Source organism: Dichotomopilus funicola (assembly GCF_033296635.1).
Source record: "Dichotomopilus funicola strain CBS 141.50 unplaced genomic scaffold C8A04scaffold_36, whole genome shotgun sequence".
Classification (NCBI taxonomy): Eukaryota; Fungi; Ascomycota; class Sordariomycetes; order Sordariales; family Chaetomiaceae; genus Dichotomopilus; species Dichotomopilus funicola.
In genome coordinates this window covers 309,471-332,528 of record NW_026944057.1, presented here as the reverse complement: position 1 = coordinate 332,528, position 23,058 = coordinate 309,471, and the positions used below count along the sequence as shown (strand labels likewise).

At 55.1% G+C, this 23,058-nt stretch overlaps 8 protein-coding genes and 2 non-coding genes across 10 annotated transcripts; 4 read left to right on the top strand and 6 right to left on the bottom strand.

Moving 5' to 3' along the window:
• Positions 1-2,279: 2,279 nt before the first annotated feature.
• C8A04DRAFT_29236 (calpain-D) lies at positions 2,280-5,900 on the top strand (the record flags this gene model as incomplete). Its single annotated transcript, XM_062780937.1, has 3 exons — positions 2,280-2,639; positions 2,732-3,041; positions 3,127-5,900. 3 exons carry the CDS (start codon positions 2,280-2,282, stop codon positions 5,898-5,900), a joined length of 3,444 nt encoding a protein of 1,147 aa, XP_062636583.1.
• A 634-nt stretch (positions 5,901-6,534) lies between these two features.
• C8A04DRAFT_29235 (uncharacterized protein) lies at positions 6,535-6,997 on the bottom strand (the record flags this gene model as incomplete). Its single annotated transcript, XM_062780936.1, has 2 exons — positions 6,535-6,662; positions 6,799-6,997. 2 exons carry the CDS (start codon positions 6,995-6,997, stop codon positions 6,535-6,537), a joined length of 327 nt encoding a protein of 108 aa, XP_062636582.1.
• Positions 6,998-7,506: 509 nt separating this feature from the next.
• Positions 7,507-9,534, bottom strand: C8A04DRAFT_12604 (aspartic peptidase domain-containing protein; the record flags this gene model as incomplete). Its single annotated transcript, XM_062777394.1, has 1 exon — positions 7,507-9,534. The coding sequence occupies one exon, from the start codon at positions 9,532-9,534 to the stop codon at positions 7,507-7,509; it is 2,028 nt and encodes a 675-aa protein (XP_062636581.1).
• Positions 9,535-10,742: 1,208 nt separating this feature from the next.
• C8A04DRAFT_29233 (uncharacterized protein) lies at positions 10,743-11,918 on the top strand (the record flags this gene model as incomplete). The annotated part of the gene is made up of 3 exons (XM_062780935.1): positions 10,743-10,761; positions 10,840-11,429; positions 11,523-11,918. The coding sequence occupies 3 exons, from the start codon at positions 10,743-10,745 to the stop codon at positions 11,916-11,918; spliced, it is 1,005 nt and encodes a 334-aa protein (XP_062636580.1).
• Positions 11,919-12,363: 445 nt separating this feature from the next.
• On the top strand, positions 12,364-14,421 carry C8A04DRAFT_29232 (uncharacterized protein; the record flags this gene model as incomplete). The annotated part of the gene is made up of 2 exons (XM_062780934.1): positions 12,364-13,027; positions 13,124-14,421. The coding sequence occupies 2 exons, from the start codon at positions 12,364-12,366 to the stop codon at positions 14,419-14,421; spliced, it is 1,962 nt and encodes a 653-aa protein (XP_062636579.1).
• A 262-nt stretch (positions 14,422-14,683) lies between these two features.
• On the bottom strand, positions 14,684-16,921 carry C8A04DRAFT_37736 (P-loop containing nucleoside triphosphate hydrolase protein; the record flags this gene model as incomplete). Its single annotated transcript, XM_062783995.1, has 5 exons — positions 14,684-15,063; positions 15,131-15,394; positions 15,467-15,622; positions 15,718-16,033; positions 16,115-16,921. 5 exons carry the CDS (start codon positions 16,919-16,921, stop codon positions 14,684-14,686), a joined length of 1,923 nt encoding a protein of 640 aa, XP_062636578.1.
• A 764-nt stretch (positions 16,922-17,685) lies between these two features.
• Positions 17,686-17,767, bottom strand: C8A04DRAFT_t87. Its single transcript has one exon. It is a non-coding gene; the product is annotated as a tRNA-Asp (tRNA).
• A 336-nt stretch (positions 17,768-18,103) lies between these two features.
• C8A04DRAFT_29230 (uncharacterized protein) lies at positions 18,104-19,466 on the bottom strand (the record flags this gene model as incomplete). The annotated part of the gene is made up of 4 exons (XM_062780933.1): positions 18,104-18,140; positions 18,206-18,706; positions 18,784-18,861; positions 18,931-19,466. The coding sequence occupies 4 exons, from the start codon at positions 19,464-19,466 to the stop codon at positions 18,104-18,106; spliced, it is 1,152 nt and encodes a 383-aa protein (XP_062636577.1).
• Positions 19,467-20,028: 562 nt separating this feature from the next.
• On the bottom strand, positions 20,029-20,110 carry C8A04DRAFT_t86. Its single transcript has one exon. It is a non-coding gene; the product is annotated as a tRNA-Asp (tRNA).
• A 651-nt stretch (positions 20,111-20,761) lies between these two features.
• Positions 20,762-21,632, top strand: C8A04DRAFT_29229 (uncharacterized protein; the record flags this gene model as incomplete). Its single annotated transcript, XM_062780932.1, has 4 exons — positions 20,762-20,953; positions 21,064-21,195; positions 21,286-21,408; positions 21,495-21,632. The coding sequence occupies 4 exons, from the start codon at positions 20,762-20,764 to the stop codon at positions 21,630-21,632; spliced, it is 585 nt and encodes a 194-aa protein (XP_062636576.1).
• Positions 21,633-23,058: the final 1,426 nt, after the last annotated feature.

Here is a 23,058-nt window from a genome sequence, read left to right as displayed (position 1 = left end):
CACCGCGGGCTCGGGAGTTTGCCGGTTCCCACCCTCCATTTCAGGAATGAAAGTGGGCGGATTGCTATGGCCAATGGAAGTTGGCCGCCTGGGCAAAAGTCACAAGACGGGGACCCTGAAAACTAGCTGCCCGCGGGTGGTGAGGACGGACGGAGCTTCTTAATCGGACGGCCTCACGGAACGGGGTTTGGCAGTTGTTTGTGACTCAGAGGGATGGAACTTGGTTGCTGTTATCCTGTTTGGAGGAACAATGGATGATGATTGCGATAAAAAGTCGGGATCGATGCATCTCGCTGGCAGAGGTCTTGCTGGTAGTCTCGTTAGGTCGGTCGTGTGTCCAGTGGCCGTTCGGTGCTATTCCGAGCGTCCCAGTCAGCAAGACAACTGTGCCCGTTGGAGGAACGTGGCACGGTAAGCACGGCTGGCGGTCGCGCCACTTGAAGGTATTTGTGGGAATTGGTCGAGTCAAAAAAAAGGGATTGTCGGGCGGGAGCCTGCTTGCCTCCGCGATCGCCGGAGTGTGCTCTTCTTTGCCGAGTTTGACTCTGGTCCGCTATTCCGCTCCACGGATACAATGGAAAAGGGGGTTGCACCTCAGGATACAAGTCAATTGATGGTTTTGCGAAATAGCCGGAACTAGAAGAAATGAAATGTGAGGTTCTTCAGGGACCGGGGAAACTGCAATCGAACCTGATCTTTTCCTCCCTAGGCAATTCGTGGTTGTTGAGGGAGGCACGGTCGAGGGCAACATGTCGCACGAAAGCAGATCGAGGCTTGCCGTCGCGGTGATAGCGAGCGGTCTGACAAATGGAACCTCCCTGGAGGCTGAGAATCGCGAAATGCTCCACCACCCGTCAAGGTGGGTGGTGGTGGGGCGCGATGGGGCTGACTGGAGCGATTCCCCACTGTGGGGGTGGGTCAACGACCGTTCGACCCTTCCATTTTCGCTTTCCAGCTTTCTCGGCGGTGGCTCGCCTCGCTGGTGTAATGGGCATATGCGTTTTGTTGGGATCCCCGACAAGATTTCGTCTCCGGACGCTGCTTTCCTCAATCTTCATCCGAGCGATCTTCCTTTTGCGTTTTCTTTCCTGTTTTCCCCGATCATTGTCTGCTATTTGCGCACGCCACAAACAAGCCCACCGGGCCGAGTCCCAGCTGACCGAAGGCACGCGCACGTTACCCGACGTCAGCCCTGTCGAACAAAGGGTCTTGGGGTTGGACAGTGCAACTCTCAATGCGCCGCTGAGTTTCGAAACGCGCCCGTTCCCCCTCCGTCCCCGCTCGTGGATCATCCCGCAAACACTGTCGCCACAGCTTTGGGACATCGAGGGATTCGCGGATTCCGCAGTTGTTTCCCCGAGATAAGCATCGCGGCAACAATGGCGGCTCTGGGAGAAGCGGGTCGTGTGCTTGGCGTCGCGCGTTTTTGGGTTTTTTTGCTGCAGGTTGAAGTGGTCGTCCACAGCATGCAGTGTCTCCGGCTTGGCGTGGCCGGCTTGGTTTGGGCGGAACGACTCGGGCGAGGGAGTGTTGCACCTTTACGGCCACCGCTCGGCGCACTTCGCTGCCTGATAGAGCCGGTGGGCGGTCGGGTCATCCACGAGCTCGGTTGACTGCCCGTATATACAGTATATACAAGGACGTTGGGCACAGCAGTTCGGTGAGGCGCGGGCAACGTCTTTTGTCTTCTCTTCTCTCTTCGTTCTGTGGCTCGTTGTCTCCTCTGTCGACACGGTCCAGTTTTGAAGCTTTTCGAACTGTGCTTGCTTTGAGGTTATTGTACTGTGAGTGCCACCAGTTGAGTCCCTGCGTTTCGTTCCGAACCCCCCCAACCCTGTCCGAGGCTCCATCAGGAACAGGGGCAGGCGATCGTTTCTCGAACGTTGTCTTTCCGCCACCGCCCACGCCGAGCCCGGCATCCCAGCCGTTGGCTGCCGCCGGCCTCGCACCCGCCTCCACGACCCTGCTGTCTCGCCGTTTCGTTCTCCCATTGTTGGGGGTCACCTGGGGACGGACGGTTTTGCTCACGTTGCCGCCCAGATCATATAAATACATCTCGGCTCTTTATTCCCTTCCCACTTCCCGGACGTCCTCCCGAGCTTCCTTCCTCTAACAACACCCTCCCCCACGATATTCTGACTGAGCCACGGCCGCCCTCTGTCCACCCACGAGTCCTCCAAACGACTGCTGGGCGCTCTTCACCGCCCTTTGTTCCCGGGCACCCATCTTGTTCTTGGTCTTTTAGGTAAAGAGAGGACAAGTCCATCTCGTCGCCGAGCATGTATGGCTACTCATCGTCGTCCGAATCGGACGATTACTACAACTACCGCAAGCACAAAGGCGCCGCCCCCGCGCCAGCCAACCCCAACGATGCCAACAAGAAAAAGAAGAAGCGCAAGGCGCCGCCGCAGTACAGTATCAACCGGATCTGGAAGCGTTTTAGCAATAAGCGGTTTAACAAGGCGCTGTCGGTACTGCCCTTCGATCCGGTTCTGCCACCCACCATCTCGGACCGTTCAAACGAGTTGCTGAGTGCCGGGTATGAGCGCGCCGCAGAGGAATGTCGGCGCAAGGTCCGGAAGATTATTCAAGAATGCCGGAGGGTGAACACGCGGTACCGGGACCCCGGTTGGGACTTGGTAAGTCCTTGGCTATTTGTTTCCCCTCCTACCTAGTCGAGTGTTCTGCGATCTTGGGAACCCTGACGCTAACGGCGGTTTGGTGTCGGTAGGACTGGGACCTTAAGATGGAAAAAGGTCATACGCTCAACATACTTGGACGAACCAAATTCGACCTCAGCATGTCGAGCATGCTGAACCCGGGCTCCATTGTGCCCAAGGCGGTCAAGCGAGTACACGAGATCTACGAGAAGCCGAAATTCTTGGGGAACATCAGTGGGTCCGACGTCAAGCAGGGCAACATCGGGGACTGCTGGTTGATGTCTAGTCTCTCCGGCCTCGCGAATGTTAAGGATGGCATTCATCGCATCTGCGTCGAGCACGATACTCGGATCGGAATTTATGGATTTGTCTTTTACCGAGGTGAGTGTCAAGAGCAAGAGGGAATCCAAGCTTTATATCGGGAGTATGAGACTGTACTGGACAAGTAGAGCTGACAGCGATACAGACGGAGAATGGATTTACTCTATTGTGGACGATAAGCTGTTTCTCAAGTCCCCCTGCTGGGATTCGCCGAGCTTACAGCGCGACCTCTTGCAACAGATCGACCGGGAAGATGTCGAGCGGGTGTATCGCAAGACATACCAAACGGGCTCCAAGGCGCTGTTCTTCGGGCAGTGCAAGGACCAAAACGAGACTTGGGTACCTCTCTTCGAGAAGGCTTACGCTAAAGCCCACGGTGACTATGCATCACTTGGGGGTGGCTGGATCGGTGAAGGACTGGAAGATCTCTCTGGTGGCGTCACGACGGAGCTCCTTGCTTCCGACATCCTCGATATTGATGGGTTCTGGGACAATGAGCTCAGCAAGGTCAACGAGGAGTTCCTCTTTGGCTGCAGCACCGGTCTCTTGGATGGCGGGTACGGCCAGCGAGATGGAATCGAGGAAGGCCATGCATACGTTGTGATGGAAGCGCGGACGCTCAAGGACGGCACCCGGCTGGTTAAACTCAGGAACCCCTGGGGCACGACCAAGAAGGGCATTTGGGAAGGTGCCTGGTCGGACGGTTCGAAGGAGTGGACGACCGAGGTGCAGGAAGAACTTGGCCACCAGTTTGGGAGCGACAGCGTCTTCTGGATTTCATACGACGACATGTTGCGGAAGTACCAGCACTTTGACCGCACGCGCTTGTTCCGCGACCCTGACTGGCGCTGCTGCCAGCGATGGATTGGTGTTGACGTCGAGTGGAAGCCGCAGTACCATGAAAAGTTCCACATCAAGCTGACGCGCGAGGGGCCGTTGGTCATCGTGCTCAGCCAGCTGGATAACCGGTATTTCAAGGGTCTCCACGGCCAGTATTACTTCCGGCTACACTTCCGCATCCACGAGCAAGACCGCCCGGACCCAGAGGATTACATTGTCCGCAGCCACGGCAACTACCTGATGAGCCGGTCCGTGTCGATCGAGCTGCCCTCGATGTTGCCGGGTACGTACAGCGTCTTCATCAGCGTGGCCGGTGAGCGGAACACCGATGTGCCTAGCATCGAAGACGTCGTCAAGCGCGAGTGTAAGAAGCGGATCGAGAACGAGAAGCTGGCGCAGGTCGGGTACGCCTATGACCTGGCGCACAGCAAGGCGTCGGCGCATCTCGAGGCCGTCAAGCGGGCGCGCAAGAGGGCCGACCAGAAGAAAGCCAGCGATGCGCGCCAGAGCGAGCGCCACCGTCTCTGGGACAAGCGGCACCTCAACCGTCAAATTACTAAGAAGCAGGGCCGTAAGAACAACCAGAAGCTCGAGGCCAAGCAGGCCGCCCGCGAGGAAAAGAAGCGCAAGGCGGAAGAGTCGAAGCCCAAGGACCGGGGCGTGCAGACGGACGACCCGAAAGAGAGGGAGAAGGAGGAGAAGGAGAAGGCTGCCGAGGCCAAGGACGATGCCAAGAGTGAGGATAAGAAGGAAGCTAAAGACGACACCACGAAGGTTCCATCCGAGGCTGCTGACAAGTCATCTGGAAAGACCGACGAGAAGCTCAAGGAGGCGGATGAGAAGTCTGAAGACAAACAGAGCGACAAAGCTGAGACGGACAAGGCGAAGACTGATGCTGAGTCTAAGAAGGAGGAGGAGCCGGCAGCGGCAGGAACTGCGGTTGAAGACTCACCCGATGGAACGCCGATTGCCACTCCTGTAGTGACTCCCGTTGTCGAGAAGACCGCAGCACAGATGTCAGAGAAGTCTACTCCTGCAGAAGCTGCTTCGGAGGACAAGAAGGAGGAGTCATCTAAGGACGTTTCTGCTGAGGGGCCCAAGGCTGTTGAGAGCAAGTCTGACGAGAAGTCAAATGAGAAATCCCAGGAGAAGCCTGACGCTACCGAGGCCGAAAAGCCCGCGTCCTCAGTTAGCTCCGATAGCTCCAGCAGCGGCTCCCCGACGCCTAAATCGGACACCTCCTCGACGCCCAGCACCGAGGGCAAAGACAAGGAGAAAGTGCCGGTTCCGCCTGTCAACGACAACGACCCTTCCAAGGTACCCGGCGGACCACCACCGCCACCCTCGCCCACACCTTCCGCCAAGTCCTCGCCCAAGCCGAAGCCCGCGACACCGGCATCCGCAGAGCCCGACAAGAAACCCGCCAACATGTACGTCACATCTGAGGGCGAGTCCAGCGCGTCGCCCATCTCCGACTGGGAAGAGCTCTACAGCAGCGACGACATGTCGCGCAAGCCGCGGATGGCCGCCCCGGCCCCGCCCAACACGGGCGTGGTCGGTAAGTACTACGACGAGACGGAGGACGAGGACGGGCCGGACCCGTGGAACGCGATTGCCGTCGTCGGCCTGCGGGTGTATTCCAAGGACGAGGACCTTGAGCTCCGGGTCGTGATTGAGGGCGGGGAGCTGGAAGAGGACGGGATGGGGGAGAAGGGAGGGGTGGATTTGGATAATGCGCAGGCGAATGCGGGCGGGGCGAGGACGAGCATCAGCAGCGGTAGCAAGGCGGAGAAGAAGGATGAGGATGCTGAGGCGTATGAGGGGGACAGTGAGGTCGATAAGACGAAGAAGGAGAAGAAAAAGAGACGGGAGAGTAAGGCGTCGAAGACTGGAGGGGACAAGAGCGAAGCGGAGACCGACAAGAACAAAAAGGAAAGCCGTAACGACAAGACGGGCGGCAACGACGACGACGACGACAAATACAAGACCGATGACGGGCGGGCGTCCTACCCTGTGATTGTCCAAAAGGGCAAGGGTGAGGACGAGTATGAGACTGCTGTCGAGACGATGCTGGATTAGGAGGGTCATTATTTTGGAAATGGGGGAAATATGGATTCCCATGTTTCTTCTATCTGCTTTATTCCTTCTCCTTTTGATGAACGATGAACCAGCATTCGGATACCCTACAACTAATGCATCTAGAATGCGCGAGACATATATACATAGAGGAGTTGGCGAGCGTTTTTTTTGGTCGGAGTTTTGGTCGGGTAAGACCAGTGGGTTTCTATCTCTTTCCTCTTTGGATCCCGCTCAGCCCCGGCCTCTTGTTTTGGGAGGTCTGTATACGAAGCACATGCCGCTCGATTATTTTAGACGCACACGAATCTCTGCTTCACTCCTGCTCAATAATACTACATCTGTTCAAATTGATCGATTTCGCGTCTGACCACCTGTTATCTGCATCCTTGGTATTGGTACCAAGTGACTTTCCTCGGCGGCTGTTAACGTGGCCCTAAATAGACCAAGGTACATGGTACATAGGTATTACATAAAAGTAGTGTCACTAAACCGAGGTAACCCCTGATCTAATAGACAAACTCCCAGTCTCCGTCTGCAGTCTACCCACTGAATCATCCTTAAACCAAAAATTAGTTCCTCCACTTAAGCGCCCAATATAATTATCGCTCCCTCTCCGCGGTTTGATGCGTATTAATTAATTGGTCTTCTTCCCGGCCCCGGCGCCGTTTACAACAGCCGGCTTACGGCCCTGCTGTGGCTGCTTGACGAAGCGCCCATAGGCAAGGTACGCGGCACCAAGAACGGCGATGATCGCGGCATTTCCTGTGCAAGAGACAGAACGTGTTAGTCCAAGACCAACTTTTCCTTCCATATTCCCACCCAGAAAACGGATTGGTAAAAAAAGTCGGTTCCAGGGTTGAGAAAAAGGAGAGGGGGAGACAGTTAGGGACGGACATACCAGCGACAAACTTGCCCACACCCCCGGCAACGTCAAACACGCCCTTGCCAAGATCACCAAGGAAGGCAAAGAAGCCGGTGAAGAGGCCTAGAATGCTGGCGACGAAGGAGTGGATGATGGCGTAGGCGGTGCCAAAGACGGAAGCGAGGAGCTCACGGATGGAGCTAAGAAGGTCCGAGACGGCGCTGGTGATGGCCATTTTTTTCGAGGTTTGTCGCTGTTGAGCCTTGGGTCTTGGTTCTTGGTTGCTTGTGGTGTTGTGTTGATGTTGGGTTTGGGGTTTTGATCGGCTTGAGACAAGGTTTGGTGATTACCGAAAGGGTGAAAGGGCGGGATAAGGGATTTCGTCGTGAATGAAGTTGGTGTTTACGGGAGAAGAAAGAGCGAGGGAAGAGAGAGGTGGGAATGCCCCGCGTTAGCAAGGTGTAAGTTGGGATGGTTGACGCGGGTGTTGTATGACGTCAACGGTTCAGGAGCCACCAAGAAGACCGGGCAGCACGCGAACCACAGACGGAATGGTGCATATGGGACAAAACACCCCGTGTGTATTACATCCTGCATTTTTGGACCATGTATGTGCTATTATACACGTATTGGCCAATATAAGCAGTGTTGGTGCAATTCGGTCACGTAAAGACAAGGACTCGGATTTCCAAAACGGGTATCTTCATTAACATTGACACTAGTATATCCGACGCTTTAGATCAATTACCCTTCGGTACGGTCCACCTCCTTCCCTTTTCCCTTTGGCGATGCAGGCGCAGCGGCCTCCGTCCCTTGCGGTCGTGTTTCCTCCTCGTTGGAGAGCGCAGACACCGCATCAGATGGCCGTTGCGAGTTGGCAGACGCAGTCGGCACTGGAGGCGTGATAGCGCGCGCAACCGACGTTTCGGGGACAGGCAGTTGCGGTGACGGGGGCCCTTGTGCCGGAGGAGTCGTCTCTGAAGTCTCCTGAACCGGGGGAAGGGTACCCGGGGGCGGGACTACAACGGGCGGAGCGAGGGAGCCGCTCATGGGGTGTTGCTGCTGGGTAACAACCGGGGGTACACCGGAAGAGGTCGGCGGGGTCTCCTCGTCGATCTCCTTAGCAACTCCCGTCGCGCGATTCGAACGGACGCAGAGGATGATGCCGAGGATGGCACCGGCAAGGAAGAGCACGCCAAGTGAAACACCGACGCCAATCGCAACCTTTTGCCATTGTTGAAGCGGGGAGTCGCCATATTCGTCGGAGGCCCCGTTTGAGCCCGAGCCAGATCCTGAACCAGAACCGCCCCCAGAACCGGAACCACCGTTGTTCGAGGAGCAGGAATACTGGCTGCTGGAACAAAATGTGGTGGTACCCGGGGCGTACGAACCGTAGCTGTCGAACTCCACGATGTTGGGCTGCGGAGCATTCCCGCTCGAGGCAAACTTGACTGGGGCCACGGCGATTTCCGAGTTGACAAGGTCAAAAACCAGGTAGCTGCGGCGCAGCAATGAGCCGCCTAGGATATGTTGGTCGTAAGAGCTGGAGCTTCCCGAGTTGTCGTCGTACCTTTGAATCCCAAATGCACACTGATCCGACGACGAGAGGAAGCGGCTGTAGGCCCCACCGCTGTAGCCCCCGGAGCTCTCGATAACGGAACGTGGGACGACGAGGTCGGCGATCTCCACGTTCAATTTTGGGCCGCCGGCGCCAGCTAGCTCGAATACGAGCTTCGACTTGTCGGTGGTCTTCCCGGCGTCGCAGGGAATGGTGTACAGGGCGATATTCTTGTTGTAGGTGGCGCCTGCTAACTTGGCCAGCGGGTCAGTCATCGTCTGCGGCAGATACGAGAAGATCTCAGATGAGCCGAGATAGACATCGAGTGGGAAGTCGTTGGTACGGATGGTCGGGAGGGGGTTTCCGTCGGCATCCGTGCCGTTGAGGCTATTGAGGGTGGTACTGAAACCATACGGCGATTGCGAGGACGATGACGAGTAGTAATACGGGTTGGCAATGCGCACCAGATCGCCCGTGTATCTCGACTTGTCGACGGCCCCGAAGAGAACGCTACCGGAGCTGCCTTGAGCGTCGTCAACCCAGAGGCTATAGGCGGCGGTCGGGATTTTGCCGGACGTCACCATCCGGTCCATGATGTTGGCGTATTCCCCTGAGGAAGTGGTATATGAGTAGGACGACGACGCATTGCGGCCCAGACCTAAGACTCCGATCCATCGAGTGGCAGCCGACGCGAGACCCATCGGGTAATCCTCGAAGGTCAGGCCGGCGAACTCGAGCTTGTCGGTCATGTTCATGCCGCTCGCGTAGTTGTTGTCAGCATAGCTCACAGAGAAGTCACTGTAGCGAGAGTTGGCGGGCAGGTAGGTCGAGGACAGAGATTTGTTGAAGCTGCCCCAATCACACATGGGGGCTAGCGTGTTGGTGAGATCGTCATAGTAGTCGTACTGGGAGATGTACCAGTCAGGAGAGCACTGCTCGGTGTTGGCATCCGGCACCCAGGTGTCACCGGAGGACGTTGAGAGCAGCAGCGTTACTTTTTGGGGCGGCGTGCCAATCGAGGCGTCGATCGCGTAGCCATATTGACTGGCCGACTTCAAGGTGCCGGTCTTGGAGTTGCGCGACACGAGTTTGTTGGTGTTGATATCGAGACGTTGGGTAAAGGGCAGCAGGATATGATCGGCGAGGGCGGAAGTGGCCGAGAGCCCGCCGATCAGCAACAGGGAGAAGAACGTGGAGCGCGTGCGGAACACCATTGTGCGACGAACGCTGACCCAATCGGAGAAGAATAAAGCAAACAAACCGACGGCAAAATAAAATAAAAGAAAAATGATCGAAAGGCCCGCAAAGTAAAACGAGTGGACGTCGATTCTTGCTACCTCGACATGGCGGCGGCGAGAATGACTTTTTGGTGCTTTTTGAACCAAGTTACGACGAAAATCGAGGCAAGTCAAGAAAAAGTTTGGCCGACGAGCGAGGAAGTCGGTCTTTTCTATTTTTGCCCCTGGTGCCTGGGGTTCACGAACGTGAGTGGCTGCCGCCAAAAATGATTGGCAGGCGAGGCGGGCCTGCCTGGCTTTCGTTCCCATCGGAGATTGGCGTCTTGGCATCTTCCCAAAGCTCAAGGCCGAGACCGAGTCGAGACCACACGAGGCAAAACATCACGAGATGTCCACAACTTTCTCCGGAACGGAGATATCTGTGATAACCATGCGAATGTGAGTATTTCGAGATGCTATGTGCATATGAACAGAATTTGGTCCGAATAGCTGCTTCAAGCCTCTTTTTTTGCTTTCTAGAATTGCGCCGTTGATCTTCTCAAAAGTCGGACGTCCCTCTGCCGAGAACTTGTGCAAAGCGCGTGCTAACCGCAACGGTCACTCGCTCCGCTGACACCGCGCACCATTCGTCAAACGAGCGTATGATGGGAACGTCAATACTCCCTTTTCTTCCATAAGGATGTTTGTAACATTCGTCTGTCGCTAGGGCAAAATCGACAGTAAATTATTAGAGTCCAAGGTGGAAACAAGTATCTTGGAAGGTACGGAGTACTGTGAATTGATTTGTTTCTGGCCCCTCCCAGATCTTCGTGGACTGATATTTTATCCCGCCCGACCGCCGGATATCGTCGCCTTTGCTAATTTGTCCCAGTACCGCTTCGACGCCCTTCTATTTCGTGTGCCGTCGGCATTCTATACATACCTAACTATTCATCCATCTACACAGTTCCATGCTTATTGTCCATGCAGTCCCTCGAGGTGCAGAACTGCGCTTTGACGGATTGATCAATGCCCCGCCTGCTTGATGCGGAAGGTGGGTCAGGGACACCCGTCGGGCTGCGGGGCGCTGCCGGACGGCCCAAGCTCGGCTTTGACGTCGTCTCCTCCGCTGCTCTCTTTCGATCTGACTCCTTCTTGTCATTGCCGTCCTAAGCCCTTTCCAGAACTCAGCAGAAAGAAACAAGATGCAGTCTGGAATCTCAGGTGCGTAAACCAAATAATCTCAGCACCTATTTTCCCGCGCAACCCCGCGCTTTGCTGACACTTTGTTCGCGACCACAGCATCGCGGGAGCTGGTCTCCCAGTTCAATGACCTGCTGGCATCCGAGGACCAGTTCGGGCTTCTTATCAGGATCAAATCCGAGCAACTGCAGCCGGTGCAGCTTCTGAAATCGTCGCCCGGGTCCTCATTCGAAAGCAACGTCGACTCCCTGTTAAAGCCGCACATTAAGCCGAACGAAGCCCTGTATATCATCCTGCGTCGATATGCCTCGACGCCCGCGCTCGTGGCCGTTACCTACGTCCCGGACCCCGCCCCCGTGCGCGAGAAGATGCTGTTTGCTTCCACGCGTCTCACCCTTGTGCGAGATTTGGGGAGCGAGCATTTCCGCGACTCCTTGTTTGCCACGACCGCCGAGGAGCTGAGCCCGGCCGGGTTTAAGAAACACGATGCTCATATCGCCCTCGAGGCGCCGTTGACCGAAGAGGAGCGAAGTTTGGGCGATGTGCGGCGGGCGGAACAGGAAGCGGGCAGAGGCACTGGGACACGGGAGATTCACCTGAGCAAGAATCTGGCAACCCCAATTGCCCAGGATGCGCTGGAAGCGCTGAAGGATCTGGGTGCTGGGAATGGCCGGTCGTTGGTCATGCTGGTGAGGTCCCTCGTTTTCTGGAACACCCACCTTTCTATTCTAGTCTACGCTTTATGCTTGCTGTTGTCAGTCACTAATGATGGCATAACTTAGAAAATTAACCCCGACTCCGAGTCTGTCGAGCTAGTTCCTGACAATTCCACGCCCGGATCGATTCCCGAACTCGTTCGAACGATTTCTCCGACCGAGCCACGGTTCACGTTCTACCGTTTTGCGCATACGCAGAACGGTGTGGAATCCAGTCCCCTGCTATTCTTCTACACCTGCCCTAGCAACTTCAGCACCAAGGCCATCAAGTTCCGCATGATGTATCCTCTGATGAAGCGGGCGGTCCTCACCATTGCTGAGAAGGAGGCCGGGTTGCAACCTGAGAAGAAATTCGAGGTGGAGGACGCAAGTGAGATCACGGAGCAGGGCGTTTTGGAGGAACTACACCCCAAGGTTGAGGTGAAGAAGACGTTCAACCGTCCCAAGCGCCCGGGCCGGTGAGAAGTTGAACTTTGATGCTTCTGACATGCAGGTGCTTGTGAGACAAGCACGGACAAGATCATTCTGGAACTTGAGACCGTTCACGATGCAGCAGCTCGAGTCATCTGGAAGCTCGAGGATGCAATATGTAGTATGTCGAGTTTCCGGAATCGCCTAGAACAAGTTGAGAATATCTGTGCGATGCTTCCAAGATTGCAGTATAAATACTCGGTGTCCCCCCGATTCTTGTCCCAGTTCTCCTTTCGATCTTCGTCCAGTTCCAACGCGTCTAGCCGTGGTCTATTGTTGTCTCAAACCAAAAAATAACCTCTCTTCTCTCAAACACACACAAACTACCAAACACACACAAACATCTTCTCTCTCTCTGTGTTTAAAAAAAAAACAACTCAAACACACATCAATAGTCCAAACTAAGGCTATTCCCGATGGCGTGACAAACATCAAAATGTCTCGCCAGCACCAAGACGCCCCTCTCCGCGCCTCTCGCGCGGTGAGCCAAAAAAACGGAACCCAAGACAACAAGTTCCAAAAAAACAAAAACAAAAAAAACAACGCCAACACCGGCACCACCACCAGCACCGGCACCAGCACCAGCACCAGCACCAACAAGCGTCACATCTCAGATGTGTCGTTCGGGCAGCTCTTCTGCGACGAGGCGGATCAATGCCTCACGATCCTCCCCCTGGGCCGTGGACACTCGGCCCAAACGCAGCTGGTGCACAGCACTCGCCTCGGCGAGAGCTGTGTTCGAAAGACGCTGTACTACAGCGCCCGGGAGCCGTCGATGCCCCGCGAAAAATACGGCCGGTTCAAAACGATCCTCGCCGACGAGTTCGACCGCGACGCCAAGTTCGCCCACGAGCTCCACGCTGCCGCCGCGGGGATGGGCTACCCGCTCCGTGTACCTCGCGTACTCGGTGCGGGCACCAAATCGACGGCCGACGGAGGCAAGGTCTCCTACTGGGAGCCTTGCAACGGCGGCACGCTCTGGGGCTTCCTGGACCGTTGCCGCCGCGAAGGGTTCGTGATCCCGCAAGGGTTCGCTCTGCACATTCTGCTGCAGATTCTGGAGACGCTGGACTTCTTCTACACCGGCCTCCAGAAGGAAAGTCTTCCCCCTCCCTCCCGCTCCCTTCCCCTTCCTGCAAGCTTCGGCTGAGAGCAAAGATTCGCTAACACCCCCTCACAGCCCCTTTTCCACCAAGACCTGCACGCCAACAACATCATGTTGCACTTCACTCCGGGTCAGTTTGTCCCGGAGGTCCGCATCATCGATTTTGGCCAGGCCACACACTTCCCTGTTGGACCCGGCGACCCGACCAACAGCCTCAAACGACATGGGGTTGTCCACTGGGACATCCCCAACATCGTGAAGCTCTTGGAAGCACACCTGATTCCTCAGACCCTGCTGCGACCCGCGTACCATAGGGTGCAGGTGATCGCGTCTCAGCAGCGCCTCACCCTCGGATGCCTGGTACGCAGCATCATCCTCACGAATGCAGTCAAGAAAATGAACAAGCTCGACGAAATGAAAAACGCCGACAACAACAACAACAACGACGTCGACGGGCAAGACCCAGTCGTCGTCGACCAACAAAACAATCAACGAGAAAACGGTCGGGGCCGCAACCGCCCCGACCTCTTCAAACAATACTATGCCGGCATCAAACGCCATTACCGGCATCCAACCTTTCCCGGCCAAAACCAAGTCCCGGACGAGAAACTGGACCCGGACCTACAGGCATGGCATCAGCGCCGTGCCTGCCCGGACCCTCTCCACGTTGCCTTCCACATGCTCAACGATCTGCACCAGCAGTTCACCGATCGCATGACAGAAGCCATCCTGGAGGCCACACAACCCCCCAACGCCAAAGGGCTCATCGACGCCTTCCCCGTCCCGTCTTTGCGACCCATCATCAACTTCCTCCGGTCCGTCACGCCGGCGCAACTGCGGCCGGTCGTGACGGGTCGGGTCCGCACCGATGTTGGGGAGCTGAGTCGATTCCGCGAGCTCATGCTCGGGCCGCACGGGGCCAAGGCCCTGGAGCGGTTCGGGACTACACGCAGACCTATCTTCCCAACCCTGCGCGAGCTCGCGGAATGGCTGGACGAGAATAATCTAGCCGCCGGGGTAGGCTTGGGGGGAGTCAGCAACCCTCCCCCCGATGCGACAAAATCTTGGGGGGTGGCGATGATTGTGAGGAGAAGGATACCCGGTGATTGGGTGCAGTTGGAGATTGGGAGGGTGCTGAAAGCGAGGGTTTGCATGGATATCTTAAAGGAGCTTTATCCCAATCGGAACTGGGATGATGATGGGGATGATGATGATGACGAAGAAACAGAATCAGAAGAAGAAGGAGATGATGATGAAGAAGAGTACGATGATGGCGAGGAGTGTGACGATGAAGAGGAGTTTGATGATGAAGCTGATATGATGGACATTGACAAACCCGGGGACAGCGGGTATGCAGCAGTTGCTAAGAGTGATGACTCAATCCTGTAATTTAGAAGAGACCAAGCGATTCGTCACAGCGTTTGGTTTCTAGACATTCCTGTATTACTGTTCGCCTGTATTTTTTTTTTTTGACTGAACGAATCAACATAGCGTTTGGTTTCAAGAATGTTTCGCTGTTTGCTGTGCATAAAAGTGAGCCAACTCCTGCGGAAACCCCAAAGTCAAAAGCGTGTGTTCCGTTCGAAATGACAGAGCATTCGCGTCCCGTGTTGTTGTATTGAGCTTCCGTCTTCTGCCTGTCACAACACAACTACATATCCTTCGCGTTGTGATCCCCCAACATCTTCAGTGCTGCTACCCGATTCTCCGCCAGCATGTACAACAGTCCCGCCACCACCTTGCTGCCCTTCCGGGCACTAAGCAGCTGAGCGCTCTTGATCAGGTTTTTGATCTCACGCCCGTTCAATGCCAACTCCGAGAGCCGGTCGAGTTCTTCCCCTGTAATCTCAAACTTGTTCCGGCCAAAATGGTCAAAGAAGTTGTTCCACACTTGCTTGCGGGCGTTGGCGTCGAGGTCCCGGTAAGGAAGGAAGAGATCCACGCGCGACTGGAAAGCATGGTCAATACTTGAGAAACGGTTCGTCGTCAAGAAGAGGATTCCCTGGTAGTATTCGAGTTTTGTGAGGAATACTAATAAGTTCATGCTGGTCAGTGGTAATTATAGCAAACGGGTTGATAACGTTGTGGGCCTACTCACTGGCCACGAGCTCATTTTTCGCGAGTGTGTTGCCCTGCCTGGCTCCTAGAAAGACGTCGGCCTCGTCAAGTAACAACATGGCATTCCACAGCCGGCAGAGCTCGAGAACCCTTGTCAAAATGGACTCGACGGTTTCGGGACTGGCTCCTAGCATTCCGGCGCTCATTACGTACAACGGGACGCGAGCTTTCTCGGCCACGGCTTCTGCGGTGTATGTCTTGCCCACGCCAGGCGGGCCAAACATGAGGATGATAATGCCTCGTCCTGGTTAAAAAGGGTCAATTAGCACAACCATAACCCGCCGACAGCCCGCATAATATCACGGATTCCACCAACCTTTGCCGGGCACAAAGTCATCCACACCCTCGTCCGATTTAGCCTTGCTCTCGACAAAGTCCCAGGCGAGCTCTTTCTCGCCCCCAGGCAGGACGAGGGTGTCAAACGCCTTGTCGTTCCATTCAATGTCGCTAAGGCTGTCAATTTGGAAGCGACCTGGCCTGTGTTATTAATGTGATGTACTTCGTAACGTATCATAAAACGGCCGTAGGGGATTACACAGTAATTAAGCACGAGACTCCTTTACTCACCCCACTTCTTCTGCGTGAGATCAAACCCAATCATCCACGGTGAGACAAGAAGGCAGTGCTCCTTAGAGAGCTCGATCAATTCCTGAGAACGATGACGAGCGCGGCTTGGGTAGCCAGGGCGAGCCGCGACCGCCGGCTCTGGCTCGGCATCCGAACTTGTCGCCAGTGTTTCCGGGCAGGACGCGTCGTCGTTTGACTCTGAATCGCTGGTCTCCGGGCTGCTGGAGTCGGTGTGCCCCAGATCCTTCAAGTTTGGCTTGACCATCTTGTTGACTTGGTAGTAGGCATATGCGTCTACCATTACCCGGCCTGACACCTGAGCTAGCAGTTAACAACAAGACTGGTGGAAATCTTGCCATGACCAACATGGTTGACACAGTGCAGCCGAAAAGCTTACCGTCGTCTCTTCATGGTTGCCGGTGATTGGGATCATGATACCCTCGTAATTCATGTACCGGCAGCCCCTCAGCTGCTGAAACCTCAACCCCCGAGCCATGGCCTCCTTCTTTTTCAGATTGGAGTCCGGCCGGAACGATAAGGGGTATACAGGGAGCGAATCAATCGACCGATGACCCTTGTACTTCAGGATAGCGACATTCTCTATCGCAATCCCACACTTGCTCCCGTTCCACTCCACAAACTCGACCCTCACGCGCCAATGCGGCGGTACAGGTCCCGGATTAGACTCCTTATGGCATGCCAACACGCGACAGATAGCCTGCACGCCTCCCAGCGTCGTCCACACAAGTTCATTCGGAGGGAAGATCTGCCAGAGCATGTCCCACGCCACATTACCGGTCATCTTGACTTCGAAGACGTCGTGGACCAGAGGCGTAATCCGGGGTTGTAGAAACCGGAACAGATTGTTGACCGCTTCCTTCTTCGCCAGTTCCACCTCCTCGTCTCCCGAGTCTTGCATCTCTTGGTGCATCCGCTGGATATTCTTCCACCGATGCACGAGAGGCTTGAACGGAATATCAAAAGTCCAGAATGCCAGGGCGGGGTTCAAGTCCTGGTAGTTTTCCAGGGACTTGCCAAGGAAGTCTCTCATCAGCGGGCAGTTGACGGAGAACGAGGACATCTGCCAGCCTGTCGCGCGATCGTGGGTGAAGCGTTGGACGATGGATTTGAGGCTCATCTCGGCGCCTAGCTCGGCCTGTTCCGGGGCGTCGCTGGCATGCTTGGACCAGCGGGCTGGGCACATATTGGTGGGGCATTTGTGTTCAAAGAGGGAGTGGACGGCGGAATCCTGGGAAGCGGCGGCTTGGTGAGCGGGAGTTCTGTTAGCTGGACTGCTACGGACTATCTTCAACAGTAATTAGGTCGCTCATAATTCTTACTGCCACTTGTATTTGCTTTGTCCTTGCCATCGCCGCCCCAAGGTGTTTCGTTGACGTAGGTGTCCCGTCGGACTCCGATCGGCACCTTGGTCTCAGACGAGGGCCGGGTACCGAACCCGCGGAAACCGGGCGGCGAGCCGTTCATGGCCGGGGGTCGAGTTGATGGGTGGCGGATGGATTTTGTTGCCGAGTGATGTGTGTTGATGAAGGCGAAATATGTGAAAGGTTTCAAAGGTTGTTAAATAAACAATGGGACTTGGGTCATGATAATTAGCTAAACCTTGGAGATTTGCAACAATATGAATGAAGGTCAGTCACACTTTGGGCACCAAGACCAAGTCGAACCAGAAAAAAGAGACATCCCAATTCTTGGGCGCCCGCCAATGTCGTGGTCAGCTGCCAACGCAGCTGGCCAACCATAAAGGGCTTGTGAACCCAACTGCAGATGGTGAATGTCGGGGATGGGCACAGAGCGTGAGCGGATGTGGTTGGGTGGAACATCAGCTGGCAACAACAGCAGTACTGAGGATTCAGGAATTCGGAACACAAGAGGTAGAAAAAAGAAGTCAAGGGTAAATAAAACAAAGTGAAAACGACAGTGAATATTTGAAAAACGCCCAAAAAGGTACTCTCCCGCCGGGAATTGAACCCGGGTCTCGAGCGGAGTCGATCATGACAAGCTCACATACTGACCACTATACTACGGAAGACTCGCAGGTGTTGACACCTGCTGTAGCACGATTGCATGGGATCGGCGTCCAGACCACGGCATTATCAATGCACAGCGATATGGTTATGGTCGACCAACACGCCTCGGGTTGGAGAAAGGCTCCAGTGTGTTTGATTAAGCCTCTCTGGGAAAACCATTTAATTACCCCATTTTGAAGTTATGTGCAAGGCTATAAATAGCTCGAAACATGATCACTTTGATCGCAGTGCGTTGAATGATTCTAAACCAAACCACCCCCCATGCATCCGACCTAAATAAGACACAGTCCGCCGCCCTCCATCGAGTCACTGTGTCACACAATATTGCCCGACCACACTTAACTGGCCGCCATCAAAGCGATGTGCTTGAGTTCGCTAGAAGTAACGTTAGTACCAGGAGCGCCATATTGAAAACAATAGAGCATGTGCCATCAACTCACCTCTGGACCTGCTCCCCAACCTTCATCGGCGGGTATTGCACCTCCTCGCCCTCATCCTTACCCAAGTTTAACTGCTGCAGTCTCACATTCTTCGCCTTCTCTTCTAACGCCGGGATCGGCGCTAGGTCATAGTCCGACGACAAATGCCAAAAGAAGGTTGACGAGATGCGCACCAGCGGCCGGTCGGGGAAGCGGGCCCGGCGGTCCTCGATGACTTCCAGGGTACGTTCGTTGACGACAACTTCGTGGTAGCCTGCCTTGACCAGTCCGCCTGTGGCGTGCTCCAGTTGCTTGCCAGCTTGCACTAACAAGTAGTTACCGCCTGCCGGGATCTTGACGGGGATGCGCTTGCCCGTGTTCCGCGCCCAGATGTGCAGGCCAGGGTAGCGTGAGCGGCCGTGGATGGTGAGGAAGTTAAGGTCGGTGTGGAAGCCGGCGAGGATAGTGTCTTTTTGGCCGTACTTTTGCAGGTCTGAGGCGGTTGGCGCGAGGAGGTGGGGGCTAGAGTGATGAGGTGAGTCTCTCGGTTAACTGTACGTCGAGTTGACCCCGACGGGGAATTATGAATAAAAGCTTACCCGTATCGGCCTGCATCCTTGAAAGTGTCCGCCTCCAGCCCTAGACCGACCGCAGTCATCTGAGTAAGGCCCTCAACACTGCTGCGAGTTAGCACCCCAAACTACGCCCACTTGATTCTTTTCAACCGCCAAGGTAAACCCGCTTACGCATTCTTCATCGATGCCCCCCACTGATTCATCACCGGGCCCCACCGCTCCTTGATATGCGGCGCATCTGGCGTGATGTTGGCCGCGTTCAGGCCGGGGAACTGCGTCTCATACGGCGGCGGTTCAACCATACGCCAAAAGAAGCGACACTTGGGGTCGGGCGAATGGGCAGAGATGTCGAGCGGGCGTTCAGCCGGGGCCAGGCGCTGGATCACGTTCAGACACGGCTCGTCGACGGCGCACTTGGGCTTTTCGGTATTCTCGAGCGTCACGCCGATCTGATACGCCAGTTCCGGCCGCTCGTCCTTCCGGAGGTCGGCCTCGGGCTGCGCAAAATAGTCCTCCAGGAGGTCCAGGAAGGTGTCGTTGTCATCGTCGGCTACGCGCGAGTCATGCAGGACTAGTGCGCCGTATGTGATGAGCGCGTTGGCGGCCTTGGTACATTCGGCCTGCACTTCGGGTGAGTCGCGGGGTTGGCGCAGGAAGACGTCGAGGTCAATGATAGGCAGGTCCATGGATGGTTCTTGCACCGACATCTTGGCGACGGTTCTCGAGGTGATAATTACGGACGCACTGACAACTTGGGTTCTACTTTTCGAGGTGGTGTTATCAATCTGGGCTGCAAAGACCAGCTGGTGTCGGTACTAATAGAGAGCCTTCGGGGGTTCAAGATGAAATTGTTTGCGCTTTGAAAGGTGTGTGAACTGCGATATGAGGCCTCGGCCTACCGATAACCCGCTTTTCGGGCCTAAAAATTACTTGGCGGCCCCATTTTGCCCTCGAATTCGCCCAAACAGGAAGGTTGTCTCCGCATCTTTAGTGGATGGATGTCAGGCGCCGCGGTCACCCAACAAGAAGGTCTCAGAGCCATGTGGCGGTTTCCGCGTGTCAAAGTCTTCCATCTGTGTTGTTCACAAGGCGCCAGTCGGCGAAGGCCGATATCTCAACTGGATTACCTTTTTCGACCTCTCAATGGCTGGATGTTCGAAGCGTTTCGTCGAGAGACGGGCCTTATGGCAGTAAAATGTGAAGAAAGTCGAGGCCACACACATCATCGAAACGAAACCTGGCAAAAAAACGGCCCAGATCAAAAAGCGACTCTCCCGCCGGGAATTGAACCCGGGTCTCGAGCGAAGTCGACGATGACAAGCTCACATACTGACCACTATACTACGGAAGATTTGCTGGTGTGGGCACCGGCTGTAGCGAATCGCGTTGCAGTGATTGGCGGTTGGCTACCCTATAAGGAGGCACGTCCGGGGTCAATCAGTGCAATCGTTGGCGAGAGTTGTACACGACATGGACACCAAAATTTTGATATTCGATGTGATGTTCCGTGAGAATCAGCCCTCTCCATCCACAAAGGATGCTCACAGTATGCATTGGGCTGATGATGCGTGAAGCGGTTGGCAAATCACTTCTTGAGCGTCTTCGTGCCAGTGGTCTTGGCGGGAACCCCGTCACAGATCACAGATCGTCAGGTCCCGAAGTGATAGATCGACAAGGAAAGGGGAGCTGAAAAGCTCCAAAGGGAGAGACACCACTCCTTTGGGCGTGGACTGGCTGATCATCAGATCAATTACTTTTTTTTTTCTTTTTTGGTAAGTTCCCTTACGGCCGCGGGAAGAACCGAAGAGGAGAGAATCAAATATGAATCAGGTCCGTTGCCTAGGGAATATAAAAGAGGAGAAATTCTTTTGCTTCCTGCTTCTCCCAGCTCTCTTCTCCAGACGCAATCGCCAACTCATCGCCCCCCAATCAGTTCGAATTCGTTTGTGGTTCCTCAACCGTATTTTTAGTCCAACCCCGATCCCAGAACGAACCCGTAAACATGATCTCCCTGCGTTCCCTTATCGCCGGCGCTGCGGTGTTGGCCGCTCCCGTCATGGCCGCCCTTTCGGCCACGCAGGTGACAGACGGTCTCAACAAGGTGACCCAGAAGTCACTCGAGCTCCAGCCGGTGGCCGACAGCATCACTGTGGTCAACGCGCCGCTTTTTGTTATCGGCCAAGGTCCCTTCCCGGTATGGCAGACCTCTTCTTTCATTCTCCCGATGGTTATGATCGGGTACAAGGACGGTTCCCTTCGATGATGCGAAGAGGAGACGACTGACTTGAATCGAATTCTGGTTAGGACCTTATCGCAGGATTCACTGATATTATTACCACGGCCGATACACTCGTGCACGGCGCGACGACGCGGTCTATCGATACCCAGGGTCTGAGCGCGGATCAAATCACCCAAATCAACAACGGTTATAAAAAGGTAAGACTGTGCGGACATATATCTGGATGCTCGCACGAGGGCTTGAGGTTTCGTGATACTGGTTACTAACAATTGTGGTTCACTCGATAGTTTGCAAATGCCCAGTCTAATCTGCTCAAAACCTTGGGGAACAAGGCTCCTCTGGTGGCCTCGGTTCCCGCGGTTGGGGCCCCTGTGGCTGCTGTGCTGCGGAGCCTTGAAGGTGTCGTTGATGTGAGTAACCTCCATGGCGTTGAGTGAAATTCTGTTCTATATCGAGGAACGTCAATCCCTAACCAAAGTGCCACGCTGGCGTACAGACGATTGCTTTCACCATCATTGGCCTGACCGGGGAGCCAGTGTCGCCCGGAAGGCTGGGTGAGAACGTGCACAACACTATGGCCCAGTTCGACAAGATTGGTAGCGCCCAGAAGCGCGCCAACGTATTTGTGGCCTAGTCGGTACCTCGATTGGGTAGGCTGGTGAGATGGATGGTGGCTACGGTGGCCCTCTTCTGTCCAGCCAGGAATGAAAGTGGACAGGCAGGCAAAGAGATGGTCGCCTCGGGGAGACAGGGTTGCGGAGGACTTGGCTATGAATAGCTGGTCACTGCCAGTTAATTGTTATTCTGTTAATGTTAATGTTAATCAACCAAAGCATGTGAGCAAACAACTAGATGCTGAAATTCTCAACCATTTTAACTGGGAATGAAGTCGGTCCCAAGATGCATAGGTAGGGACTTTGCTCGGCGAGGTGAGGGATGTCAGGGACGGCATCAATCCATTCCCAACGTGTCCAACGTAATTCGGTACTTACCTTACCCATTTGCGGGATTTCACGGATTGATTCATTACACGACTTGTCAAGACGGCCCGTGAACCATCCCACATTCAGTCGTCGGTCGAGCTGGGGTTGTTGACAAATTTCCCGGCTAGCCGCTCACTCCTTGAAGATATTATCAGGACCAAATTGGTTGGCGCCCAACGTTTCGCCATGAAAATCAACCGGCCAAACCTCCCAAGCAGGGCAATTGACGCCGAAAAGCTTGACGGGCAAGGGCATATCACCCCGGTAGAATGTTATCATCACAATCAACCTCCGGAAAAGTGAGCATCTAGTGCAACTTAGGTACAGATACGGGGGTAGCAAATACTAATGCGTCGGGTTTGTTTCGGTATACTGGTCATATTTTTCTGCAACCAATGAACCAAACTAAAATTCTTTCAGGGCCATTCTTCCGTTCGACCGGTCTGTCGAGGTCCTCTCAACATCCGAAGTTCCTTGCTCCAAGGGGATCGGCTGGTGGCAATGGACAGTTCCAGAGAAAAGAGACCGAAACGATGGAGAGGATGCAGGCATTCGAAAAGGGGTTGTTGTTGACTCGTTGAGCGTGGACGATTCGGTGGGCCCACTTCGTTTCTTTTGGTTGGGCCAAGAAAACCTGGGACCTGGTAGAAGATCGACGGTGATTGACATGACAGCGGCGCGCACCGCCAAGGAGGGAAAAGCGACCAGCAAGTTCCAGCAAGCGCACATTGGAGGAAAGCGGTGACTCGGGGGCTCACGGTCACCCGTCACAACTCACAAGACGCCGTGGCATATCGCTGCGCGCGGGGTGCAACCCTGGGGTTGTGACATGCCGAATTTAAAGTTGCGGCCAAGCATTGGACCCTCACTGCCCTCAGTGGCTCAGTGGGGATGACATTTCCCGACGGGCGTTGAGCGGCCGGGCCACCCTTGTAAACCCAGCCGTTGATGCGCCCGTGCTGCAAGCAGGCTTGGCGGGTCCCCTGAAACGTGGAGAGGGACAACCCTGTGAGAGGCCCAAGAAAGCCCACCATGCAAGGAACCAACATCAGACGTTGATTGTTGCTTGGACAGGTC